At 41.3% G+C, this 12,559-nt stretch overlaps 1 protein-coding gene across 1 annotated transcript; it reads left to right on the plus strand.

Moving 5' to 3' along the window:
* Window positions 1-454: 454 nt before the first annotated feature.
* Window positions 455-8,219, plus strand: pkd2l1 (polycystic kidney disease 2-like 1). Its single transcript, XM_074676206.1, has 15 exons — window positions 455-722; window positions 1,416-1,529; window positions 2,248-2,375; window positions 2,473-2,726; window positions 2,806-3,030; window positions 3,108-3,336; window positions 3,417-3,587; window positions 3,664-3,845; window positions 3,935-4,055; window positions 5,441-5,539; window positions 5,644-5,765; window positions 5,911-6,028; window positions 7,003-7,136; window positions 7,236-7,359; window positions 7,574-8,219. The coding sequence occupies exons 1-15, from the start codon at window positions 455-457 to the stop codon at window positions 7,661-7,663; spliced, it is 2,379 nt and encodes a 792-aa protein (XP_074532307.1). The 3' UTR covers window positions 7,664-8,219.
* The last annotated feature ends 4,340 nt before the right edge of the window (window positions 8,220-12,559 follow it).

Genomic DNA, 12,559 nt, shown 5'->3' on the forward strand with positions numbered 1-12,559 from the left:
CATGTTTGTAATATGACTGCCCACTAAAATGGCTTCATGGAGAGGCAGTCTGAGTGGATCTAATCATAACACAGATCATTTACAGGGACTCTGGATTAACGATCTCAAAGGGACAAGATCACAACCCAATTCTCCCCTGCTGCGACCTTTTTGAACATTTCACACCAAAGCATGTCCCACAGACACGCCCAGTTACATTGGGTATATCACTTATAGAGTGAAGCACTGACCACACTAAGAGACATGTTTGAGGTCACTGGGATATTAGTGTTTTGTTACTTCAACACGTCTGATGCTCCTTGACTGGATGCCATCCTCAGGACCAGAAAGTCCCGTGGACCCCGCCCTCAGTAAAGCTGATGTCATCCTCTCTTTAAATTCAAGCCATCCACACTGCCTTCACTCTACAGCTGCACTCTGCTCTTCACACTGAGACGTGCAGGTGTCCGAAAGCATGAAGCACTGGAACAACCGAGCTGAGAGCAACCTGACCGGGCAGGTGGACTGTGAGCTAGATGGCAGGAGCATGGGAGCCTGGGTGAACCAGGGTTTCTGCAGCTCCCCTCCTCCTGTGGCTCCAGGTGTTGGTACGGTCTATAACCTGAAGCCCCAGATGGACAACATATACAGACTGGACACCCCAAGCCAGTTCCCAGAGGGGACGAAATCTGCTGACCAAAGCCTGGAGCGCAAACAGAAAGGCTGCTGCTTTTCTATCAGAGGTAGGACTTTCTGTCATGAATCAGGCTTCATGAAACCTGCTCCAGGAACCCTGAAAACCAGTGCTAACTCTCAGGGGTCATCAGGGACATTTTTGTCGTTTCAGCTAAGTTTTAGCTTTATATTTGGCCATGACTTTGGTTTTGGTACTCTACTGGGGACTTATTTTTGTAAGAAGGGTTTTTTTTCATGAAAAAGCTTTAAATTAAAAAATTTAATTTTTACACATGTCAATGATACACTTTATGACCCTAGTTAAGGACGTTAGAGGACAACGATGTACCAAAAATTGCTATAAAACTCAACCTATTCATATTTGTTCTACTTTTTTTTTAATACTCAAATCTTTCCATCAACTTAAGTCCTGATCAAAAATACCAAATATTCGATAACTTTTTTATAATTTTAAATCCATTATTTTTAAGCCCATTTGAATGTGTAATGTCTGTGTGATTAAAAGTTGTGGTTAAAATGGGACTCAATGTAATATTTCTGCCCTCTTGCGTCTTGAAAAGGTTGTAGATTGAAAGGACCCATAAAGATTAATGAAGTCTTTGTTTTTGATTCAGGCCTTTAAAATCAACTCACATTTCTTTTTTTTCTTAAAAATTTTCCTAAGTCCTGTAAAACAGTTTAATCGCAATAAAAAATGTATAAAAGACAAAAGAAAACTCATTGACCTTCACATGTTTCAGGTCTGTGGGGCACAACTTTGACTAAAAACACTGCAAACAACAGAGAACTCTTTGTGCGGACCACGCTGAGAGAGCTGCTGGTGTACCTCTTCTTTCTGGTGGACATATCCATCTGTAAGTACTTATACATTTAGAAATGAGTGTTTACAAGGTTTTAGTGTGATTTTCATAGCTGCAGCAGTCGACAGATTCATTGACGTTGATGCTATCCTGATAAAACTCTTTTACTGTGTTGTGAAATCTTTGAGATCTGTAACCTGATTCCCTGATTCATCTCATACATGTTTATAAAACTAGGTTCTAACCTCACATGTGTGTCATACATGTTAAAGAGATTTAAAAAGTGTTTCATCCATCACAAATAGGTATTTGGTTGCAGTGCTCAGTATTTTACTGTAGGTTTGTGTAATGGGCACTCTGGACTGTTGGTTTAAGCTCTTCCTCTGATTTAATGCTCACCACCATTGTCCTCCAGTCCCTGTGGCTGACGGCCATTGTCCAGATGAGCATTAGAGGAGAAAAGGGCATGGCCACCGCTCTCTTGCCTTTTAGCGATAAGAGCATTTGGGCTCCACCATTGTTTCTTTGTCTTTATAAGATTTACATTGTTTGATGAGGCTATTGCGTCAGGCCTGTGTTCTTGTTCAACAAACAGATTGTGGCCTGGGATCTGGATCTTTTTGACCGCAGTGACATGAAACATGGCCAAACAAGTACTCAGAGGGCTTGTTTGTGTGTTTCCAGGGAGCCTTATCTTGAGCTGTTGAATGGGGAACAGTCTGTGCAAAGCCTGATAGTGATCAGTTAACAATGTGATGACGCTGTGTTTCAGTGACGTATGGGATGACCAGCTCCAGCACATACTACTACACTAAAGCCATGACTGACTTGTTTGTGAACGCAGCCAGTGAGAGTGGGGTGAAGTTCCAGTCCATCAGCACCATGTCTGACTTCTGGACAGTGAGTTCTCCTGCACATTCATTCCTTCCTGCACAATCGTGATAAAAATACACAGAGAACTCAACCAAGCTGCATCTCACTCTTTCTGTATGAACAGTACACCCAGGGTCCATTACTCGATGGCCTTTATTGGACTAAATGGTACAACAACCAGTCCTTGGACAGTGGAGACCAGTCCTTCATTTACTACGAGAACATGCTGCTGGGAGTCCCCAGAATGAGACAGGTCAAGGTCATGAACAACTCCTGCAAAGTCCACAGCAGCTTCCAGGATGAGATAGTGGGATGCTTTGATGTTTACAATGAGAAGAAGGAGGACGAGCTGAGCTTCGGTCTCTTCAACGGCACTGCGTAAGCTCTGACTTTGATTACTCAGTCACTCAGGAGGAAAAAAGTATTGCTGAAAGTTTGTCTTCTTCCTCTCCCCCAGCTGGACCTATCACACGGAGAAAGAAATCAAAGGTTCCTCTCACTGGGGCTTGTTGACGACGTACAGCGGAGCCGGGTACTACCAAGATCTGAGCCGGACCAAAGAGGAGAGCGCAGCCATACTGACAGAGCTGGTGAACAACCTGTGGCTGGACAGAGGAACCAGGGCAGCCTTCATCGACTTCGCCACTTACAACGCAAACATCAACATGTTCTGTGTCGTCAGGTAAACCCTTGTACTGATCTTACCCACACATCTGGACCTGTCCTTCAGCTAACCAAGGCTCTATCTGCTTCTTTCAGGTTGTTGGTTGAGTTCCCAGCAACTGGGGGAGCAATCCCTTCCTACCAGATCAGAACAGTCAAGTTGATTCGATACGTCACCGCCTGGGATTACTTCGTCCTGGGTTGTGAGATATTGTTCTGTCTGTTCATCACCTACTATGCTGTTGAGGAGATTCTTGAGCTGGAAATCCACAAGTGTGTTTATTTCAAAAGCATCTGGAACATTCTAGATATTATTGTCATCTTGGTAAGAAGCAATTAGATTGATTTGAGTGTCCCCTTCCAACTTGACTTGATGTCAAGAAGTAAAATCCCTCTTCTTCACAGCTGGCTGTTGTTGCCATTGCATTCAACATCTTCCGGACCATCAAAGTGGACACGTTGCTGGGTAAACTGCTTGAGCAGCCTGACATCTACGCAGACTTTGAATTTCTGGCCTTCTGGCAAACGCAGTGCAACAATATGAATGCAGTGAACTTGTTCTTTGCATGGATCAAGGTAAAGCACCAGCATCATATCCTTTAACCCATAGATGTTTGGCAGCATCCCTAAGGCTGTGTGTTTTCCCTGTTAGGTTTTCAAATACATCAGTTTCAATAAGACCATGACTCAGCTGTCCTCCACCCTGGGCCGATGTGCTAAAGATATTCTGGGCTTCGCCATCATGTTCTTCATTGTGTTCTTTGCCTACGCTCAGCTCGGCTATTTGCTCTTTGGGACAGAGGTTGAGTCTTTCAGTACCTTCATCAAGTGCATGTAAGAATAGTCTGAAACCAGCAGATAAGGAGTATATATTTCTATATGAGTGAGCATGCCAACAAACATTAACCTTCCTTTCCCTGCAGCTTCACACAGTTCAGGATCATCCTTGGAGACTTTGATTACGATGCTATCGACCGTGCTAACAGGGTTCTTGGACCAATCTACTTTCTCACCTATGTGTTCTTTGTTTTCTTTGTTCTACTGGTAAGTCACTCACTGAATCCTCATTAACCCTTTACTGCTTGACATACCATATTAAATACATAAGTTTCAAAGATCTTTGTCTCATCAACATGATAAACAGGTTCCTTAAAGTTCCTGTGAGGAGTTTCTAAGTGATGTTTAAAAAGTCTCTCTTTTAGATACATGCTCAGTCCTAATTCACACTTTAAAATGAGATTATCAGCATCAATATAGGTTATTCCGAATGCTGTTTCTCAGCGTCCTGATCCAGTCAGCACGTCTAAGTCTCCGTGACAACACCACACCAACCAACAAAGTTTAGAAGAGAGAGGAGAGATCTGTGTTTTACTCTGCTGAAAATTATATCTGTAATTGATTTTGTATTGATGGTGGACACTGGAGCCTAACTGTCAGACAGAAAAGGGACAGAAGAGTAGAAGAAAGAGAAACAGGAGAGAGATAAAGTACGAGCCAAAGGCTGAAACACTAGCTAAAGGTTAAAGCACAAGCTAAATGCTAAAACACAGGATATAGGCTAAAACACAGACTATAGGCTACAACGCAAGCTTAAGGTTAAAACAAGAGCAAAAGGCTGAAACACATTGTAAAGGCTAAAACAGGAGCTAAAGGCTTAAACACAATGTAAAGACATAAACAGGAGCTAAAGGCTTAAACACAATGTAAAGACATAAACAGGAGCTAAAGGCTTAAACACAATGTAAAGACATAAACAGGAGCTAAAGGCTTAAACACAATGTAAAGACATAAACAGGAGCTAAAGGCTTAAACACAATGTAAAGACATAAACAGGAGCTAAAGGCTAAAACCCAGGTTAATGTGTTAGTGCTAACATTGCCTCCAACCCACAGTCAGCAGTTATTCTGCAGTGGTCTGTTCAAACTTGAGAGTCTATCAATAAAATGAAGAGCCAGGTTACGTTAGCTCTGCTTGGTGAGGTTGGAGTTGGTAGATGAGCTCTGGTAGGACAGAACCAGGATTCACTAACGTTACAGGTGACAGACACGTCTCAGAGCACCGGGCTGTGAGGAGAGAGAAATATAGCCGGATACTAAACTACTGTACAAACTGACAAAGTTAGCTTGTTGTCAGGTTTCAAAGCGTAGCTCTACCTAACTGTTGATAAAGACCTTACCTCGTGGAGCTGGATCTGGGAAAAAGTTGTCTAGAACAAGGAAAAGTGGAGTTAATAAGTGCATCGAATCTCTATTCATTTCCAAAACAAACACACACCTTGTTCCGTCACGTCACAGTGTGTGAGACCCCAGGCCAAAAGGTGGTCCTGCAGTCCACTTCAAACAGTTCCTGTTTTTAGTCCCTTCAGAAATGCATGGCACTGGATTACTTCTGCACACAAGTAATTATTTTCAAATGTTTCTGTTCCTCAGAATATGTTCCTGGCTATCATCAATGATACATATTCTGAGGTTAAGGAGGAGCTCTCAAACCAAGAGGATGAGCTTCAAATTACAGACCTCATCAAACAGGTGAAGTTAAAATGGACGTGACTGTGATGGAGAAGATGGTCAAATACATTCACATTTAATTATTTATTTATTTATTCATTTGCTAATTTATTCATGTAATTTAGAGCTACATGAAGACATTTTCAAAGCTGAAACTAAAAAAGGAGAAGATATCAGATGTTCAGAAAGCACTACGATCTGGATCTGGAGAAATTGAATTCAAGGACTTCAGGGAAACTTTAAAAGGGTAAGTGTGAGGAAAAGACATGGAGAAAGAGACAGCTCCACCTTGTGGCTAATGATGAAATGAGCATGATTGTTGAATCTTTGTGCAGAAACAAAAAGAAAATGTCAAAAGAATGCTATTTTACTCTTCTCTGATGATCCTACAGGATGGGACATGCTGATCATGAGATTTCTGAAGCCTTCTCACACTTTGACCGTGATGGAAACCAAATTTTGGATGAGGCTGAACAAGAGAGGATGAAAAAGGAGCTGGAAAGAAAGAGGGTTTGTACTGTCCCTTTCTTTTCATAAAGCTGACTGACAGTAAACACTTTAAAGGAGCTGTGAGGAGAGTGAAAGTGATCTTGAAAAAGGCTCCCTCCTACATATATGCCTGACCTTAATCCACACTTTAAAACAAGATCATCAGCATTAATATTACAGGTTACAGGTCATTTTTGATAGCTACTTCTTAGCTTCCTGATTCCTGCAAAACTGGATTGATTTACGGCACGTCTAGGTGTCTATGACAACACCACGTCGGTTGATGAGGTTTAGTAGAGAGAGGAGATACAACACAGGTATCTGTGTTTTTCTCTGCTGAAAACAATTTCTGTAATTAATTTTGTAGTGATGGTGGACACTGGAGCCTAACTGTCAGACAGAAAAAGGACAGAAGAGCAGAAGAAAAAGAAACAGGAGCGAGATAAAGCACCAGCTAAAGGCTAAATAGCCTTAAGCTCGGGCTGTATCACTGTATAACACAGGGGCTAATCTGTTTGAGCCAATGTCTATTCCAACTGCAGCAGTTATTCTGCTGTGGTCTGTTCAAACTTTAGAGTCTATCAGTAAAATGAAGAGTGAGGTTACGTTAGCTCTGCTTGGTAGACAGCTGGCAGTACATAACCAGGATTTACCAATGTTACACATTACAGACATGTTCTTGAGCACCGGACTACCAGCTGCACTAAATATAAACGGTTACTAAACTACTTACAAACTGACAGTGTTTACTTGTTGTCACGTTAGCTTATGGATACGTCAGAGCCTCAAGCTGCTGATAGCACCAGATATAGCCGGCTACGACAACGTTTGCTTGATGTCACGTTCCAAACCGTAGCACTAAGTAACTGTACTGATAAATACCTTACCTCAACCCGTTGTGCCCGGGGCCAGAAGGTGGCGAGGGAGTGCAATTAAAACAGATCCACCTCAGAGAATCTTTAAAGCTTTTGTGATTATTTCCACCTTCATTCCAGGATGCTCTTTCTGCTGAGCTCAACAACCTGGGAATGATCTATGGAGAGGAGTTGCTGGAGAAGCCTCCAGCCTCATTCACTGAGCAGAAGAACCACTCAGCTCATCTCTTTGTGGAGCAGGAGACGTTCCAGAGGTGAGTTAAAAATCATGTGAAATGTCTTGAAGAATTATGGTTTTAAACGTTATCACATTGGGTGTTAACCAGTGTGCTCCTCTCTCCAAAATATGGCAGACTGGTCCAACAGGTGCTCCACCTGGAAAGCGCTATGACAGGGATCACATCCAGGGTTGAGGGGATTTTGGAGAAACTGGGATTACAAGTGAAAGCTGAAGGGAACAAATCATCAAAGAATGATGTGAGTATGGTTCAAATATTCTCACATGGTTCAAATATTTCCTAATCTTGTTGTGGGCATTCTTTGTTTCTGTGGCTACAGAGGGCTGTGCATCAAGAGTGACACTCAATCTGCTGTTACCATAAAGAACATTGTTATCTCCAGCAAATAAGACTACAGTCCTTAGTCCTGTTAATATTAATACTACATGTTGTTTTCTATGTACTCTATCCAGAGAGACGCCCTGGATGAAGGTGTCTTAGTTTGCTTGGAGAGAGACTCATCGAGGAGAGTTTGCAACACCAAATACGAATGCCATATGTGATCTCAAACACAAGAACGGGAACCAGCTACAGTCTGTGCCTGATATGGTCAGAGTTAGCCTCATAAAAACATCCTTCATGTGAAAACACAGTTAGGTTAGTCAGGTCAGTCAGGTCCACTGAAGCATCGAGCTTCAGAGGAAACATTACTTAAATTTAGTTCTTTGCTTCATCGCCCTTTAGTTGAGGAAACGTATTCAAGTAGGGGAGAACAGAGATGGTTGTCACAAATTTAACTCTGGTGTGAATTGCTTATCATCAAAACATCTTTCAGTAGTTATTCCTACATCCTAAGGTGAGGGCCTCTATGTGTATCCTTCTCATTTTCCAACCCATTCTAACAAAAAGGTAATTATTAACCATCAAGGAACATGACAGGCAACCTCATCACAGGGATGGTTGTCAAACACTGTGGAGTTGTTTGTCCGGATGTTATTTTTAAGGGAAAAAAAATTAAAAAGGAAAAAGATGGAGAACTACACTAGTATTACATTGCACTGAGAAGTTGACTAATATATAACTTAATGCATCTTAATACAGAATAAGGGGAGACCATGAACAGGAAACACATCTTTAGACCAGCCTACTGTAAATAACCTATGTGTGACACCCCCCCCCCCCCCCCCCCCCCCCCCCCCCCCCCCCAAAAAAAAAATAAATAAATAAATAAATAAAAAATAAATCTGACGACCAATCCCAACTGGAATTACTTGCTAGCAGCAAGGTTAACATCTGTGTAAAAAAAAAAACAGTTTGCCAGCTAATAACAATCTTAACCATAGCTTTCCCTTCAAACTTCTTAAGAGTAACGGTGGTTTTGTATAAAATTGTGAAGAAAAATACTGAGGAGCTGAATATTCACAATTTGACATGGAAAGCACAGTAAGTCCTCTCACCTCATTTTCAGCTTTCTGACTCCAGAGAAGACCTGTGTAGGTGAGCTCTGATCCAAATCCTGTAAATTTCCATAACAGAATTTGAGTGACAGCGCCCTCTGGTGACAAGATATAATGAGTGTGACAACCAAAACGTTTGACAAACAACACTGTCCTCTCCTACTTTATGATGTGATAAATCTATGCTGAACCTGTATCATAAAGCTAATACTTTAAACTTGTCAAAGTAACAACTCTGATGTTTATTTTCTTGTATAAATATATATAAATACTCTTAAGGTTGGTGTCTGTGGCAAATATATACAACTTTAAACATGTATCGTATCTCCATGTGCATCAACAAGATTTAAAAAGTGAAGTTAGCTCTCATCAGTCCTCCTGAGTCAGATATTACACATGCACTTTACTTCTGATGACAAAGGCTGTAGGTGTATAGAAATAAACGTCTCTAGCATCGTGAAGATGGTACAGATGTGGTTTCAGACTTAGCCTTGTTTTAGTCTTTTAAGAGCTGTACCTGATCTGCTGTAATCCCTGAAAAGACAACACCACAGTCAATATGCTCTGTCTGTATATCTGTTAATAAAGAGTCTTGGTCTCCAGTAAATGTGTGGACTCAGACTGACGTGTTTTTCTAACCCTTTTTTATTTAATGAAACAAACTGTTTTCTTTTACTCATACAGATGTTGACATAAGTCACCACCATCATTTATCCCTTCCGATATTCAGTGATCATGTTGGATCATTAAAACAAGCTGAGTGTACATTTAATATTTCATCATCTTTTTCTGCTTTTACCTTTTTGGGGTTCTTGGTTCTTGGGGTGCAAGAACGTGCTTCCAGGTTTTCAGGAATGGAGAGCAGCCTCATGTAATAAAGTCTACCCAGTTCTTTAAGTCGAACAATTCCCAAAGACCACAAGAAGAGGATCCATTTCTCAGTTCAGCATTTATTCTGGTCACAGGTAAGGTTTACAGCTCTGGTCCCAAAAGAATGAGCCCCGATATCCTGGAGCAATACAATTTAATAACAGTCATTGCTACGCCTACCAGAGGTTGAGTTAAACTAAACACCTGAGAGTAACTGGCCAAAAAACATGACTGACACCACTGTCTCAACCCACAGCTGGTGTCAGTTTTCAGAGAGATGTGCTATCAAAGTGTGTGACTGTTGAATCAGAGCATGGAGCTAGGAGACTGGGTGAAAGTTTACACAGGGTCAAAGAGAGCTCACAGACACAAGCTGGAGACAGAGGCTATCCTTCAATCTGCCAGATAAACATACATCAACCCTGAACATGGCATGAGGCTAGATTAAAATGCTAAATTACGTCAGCTATTACAAAAATATATAACACTCAGTCGGTTACCAGCTACTTGTTGCCTCTGCGGCTGTGATCCTACACTGGACAGTGATGCATGCAAGTTCACCTCAAACTCCCAACCCGCCAGTTAGTCTGTTTCTCTCAGTCTGTATTTTTAGGGTCGACGAGGACACTGTTTCCCACGCTGCCGTCCTGCTGTCGTCCCTCTCTGCTATCTGCTGCCAGGTGTCTCTCCTGTAGTCGTGCACACCGGCCTCCAGTGAGCTGATAAGGGGGGGATACTTCAGGGCCAGCCGGAAAAGGTCATTGTGTTTGCACACTTCATTTAAACCGCATGCAATAAAAAAGTAGAAGACTGACCCTGTCACACACACACACACACACGGGTTCTGAAGATTGTCGTTTAGGCTCCTGTATGGCAGCTGTTACAACTGTCAGTCGTGCCTGTGGCTGTTGAGGAGCTGTCTGTACCCGGCGTACCACTGGTAAACATCAGGGCAGGTTATTATTGTTGTTTTTTTTTTTTAAACTGTCTCTTTATTAGGAAAAGCACAGATTATTTTTCATTACACATAGATTTCAGTATTCATCAGACTAGTTCATAAAGTCTGAGGGACTTTTTCCAGGAAAATTTCCACAACACCTAAGACTCATTGTCTTCTGTTTTTCCTTTCCCAGTGCCTCCACGAGCCTCCTTGCTACTCCCCACCCTTTGCCATGCTCTCTCAACAGACCTTCACTTCAAGCCACTCAGATCACACCAGCAGATGGGCTCTCCTGAACCTCCTCCCCTGTCCCTCAATAAATCAAACTGCTTCTCTGTCTCCAAGTTGCTTTTGGGTCCAAACGTCAACAACTGGTTACAAACTGCAATAAAGGATCCTACAAAGCTGTCATCTGGGCCCAGTATTTCAAACATAATCAACCAGGATGAATCCTGGTTGATTAGATTAAACCCAGATCTGATCCAAAATTGGGTATTTCAAACAGCATTTAATCTTGATAATTTAAATCCAGATTTGGAAATCCAATCCTGCCTTTAATCCAGATTTGAGCCTGTGTTGGGTATTTCAAAACTTCAGTCCCAAATCTGGATAAGTTTTATCCTGAAAAACAGCATTGAATTAATCCCACCTCAGGGTAGGATCAGAGTGTGATCCCATATATTAGTTCCACAAATACTCATCAATAGATAGCTTTTACTTGCATTTCTCGCAATCATGACTATAAAAAATATATTTTTAATAACTTTAACCTCTTCATGTACAGTTTTTTTAACAGAAAAAAAAAATCCAAATTTCACAACTGTCAGAAAAGTAATTCAAACAAAAATTTCCTCAACCCAAAATTGTAACACCTAAACTTAAAGTTTTCACACTACTTTTCCATTTGCTTTTCCAGTAATTGTATTTTTAACTTGATGTGTTCTTGCTGAAGCATGGTAAGTTTTCTTGGCTCCGTAGCAAGCAGAAGTTGCTGGTGTGCTGACTCACCATTTTCAAATGTGATCAGTACCTCTCAACTGCAGTATAATATTGCCCTCAGCTCAACAAGAGGAACCATTAAGCGCATCAATGGCATTCTTAAATGTAGATTTACCTGCTTGAATTATCTCAGGGTTGAACCCAAAGCTCAAGCACGAAAAGTTCCACTTTGTGAAGACGAGGCCGATGCACCAGTAGCCCCAGAAGGTCCTGATCTTCCACCACCTTTACCACATCTGCCTGATGAAGAAGCGGGAAGAGCAGTCAGAAGTGCTTTGGTTGATTTGTATTTTTCCTAGAAGTTCTAGGAATACTTTTGTTTTCCCTTTGTTTATGTTCAGTACAGCTACTGGATATCTCATATTTGTCTTATGTTTTTATTTTATTACACTAGTCTGTGATGTCTTTTTATAAAATGCATCTCAAAATATATAAAGGTCAGTGACAAGGCAATTGTATAAACAGAGAATTGAAGTGAACATTGACTCCATGCAACAGAAAATATTTTGAATGACTATATAATACTTTTACTTTTGGTACATTAATTTATCAAAGATCTCTGTAGCCTTAAGATGTACACAACACACATTCTGTCTCCTGTCTGTGACCCTGAGGGCGGGTTGATCCTGGGGGCGGGATGGATTTGAAAATCTCAATCCGAGAGAATCAGGATTATTCTGATCCAATCTAGTTAAGTTTCGAGTAGATCCTGATCCATGGATCAGGAAATTGGGATTTGGAAATCTGAATCAATTTAATCTGGATTTAATTTTTTTTAAATACTGGGCCCTGGAGATCAGGTTTGGATCACTGATGTGAGAGCACAAGGAACAGTGACGCCCACCCACCACAGCCCACGGTCTTATTTGATCAGGGACCACAAGGGATGCTGAGGAGAAACCGTCGCCATCTTGTGCCCATCCCACCACATGAAGAGCAGAGTGAGAATCAAACCAATCTCACCCCAGATAAGGAGCTCATTCCTGGTGCAGGTTCTTCTAAGACGCTCAGACCAGCAACAAAGACGCTCTCACCAGCTACAAAGACTCAAAATACACCTGGGATTATAAAAACAAGATCAGGCAGAGAAGTGATAAAACCACAGAAACTTAACCTGTGAAGTGAGAGTAAAAAAAGAATGAAAAGAATGAAAAAATAATCAGTAGGGTTAAAGTGTTTGTGTTCAATAAATA

This window comes from Halichoeres trimaculatus, unplaced genomic scaffold, assembly GCF_033239565.1.
Source record: "Halichoeres trimaculatus isolate MK-OKI-2021-1 unplaced genomic scaffold, fHalTri1.1 fHalTri1_scaffold_8, whole genome shotgun sequence".
NCBI lineage: Eukaryota > Metazoa > Chordata > Actinopteri > Labriformes > Labridae > Halichoeres > Halichoeres trimaculatus.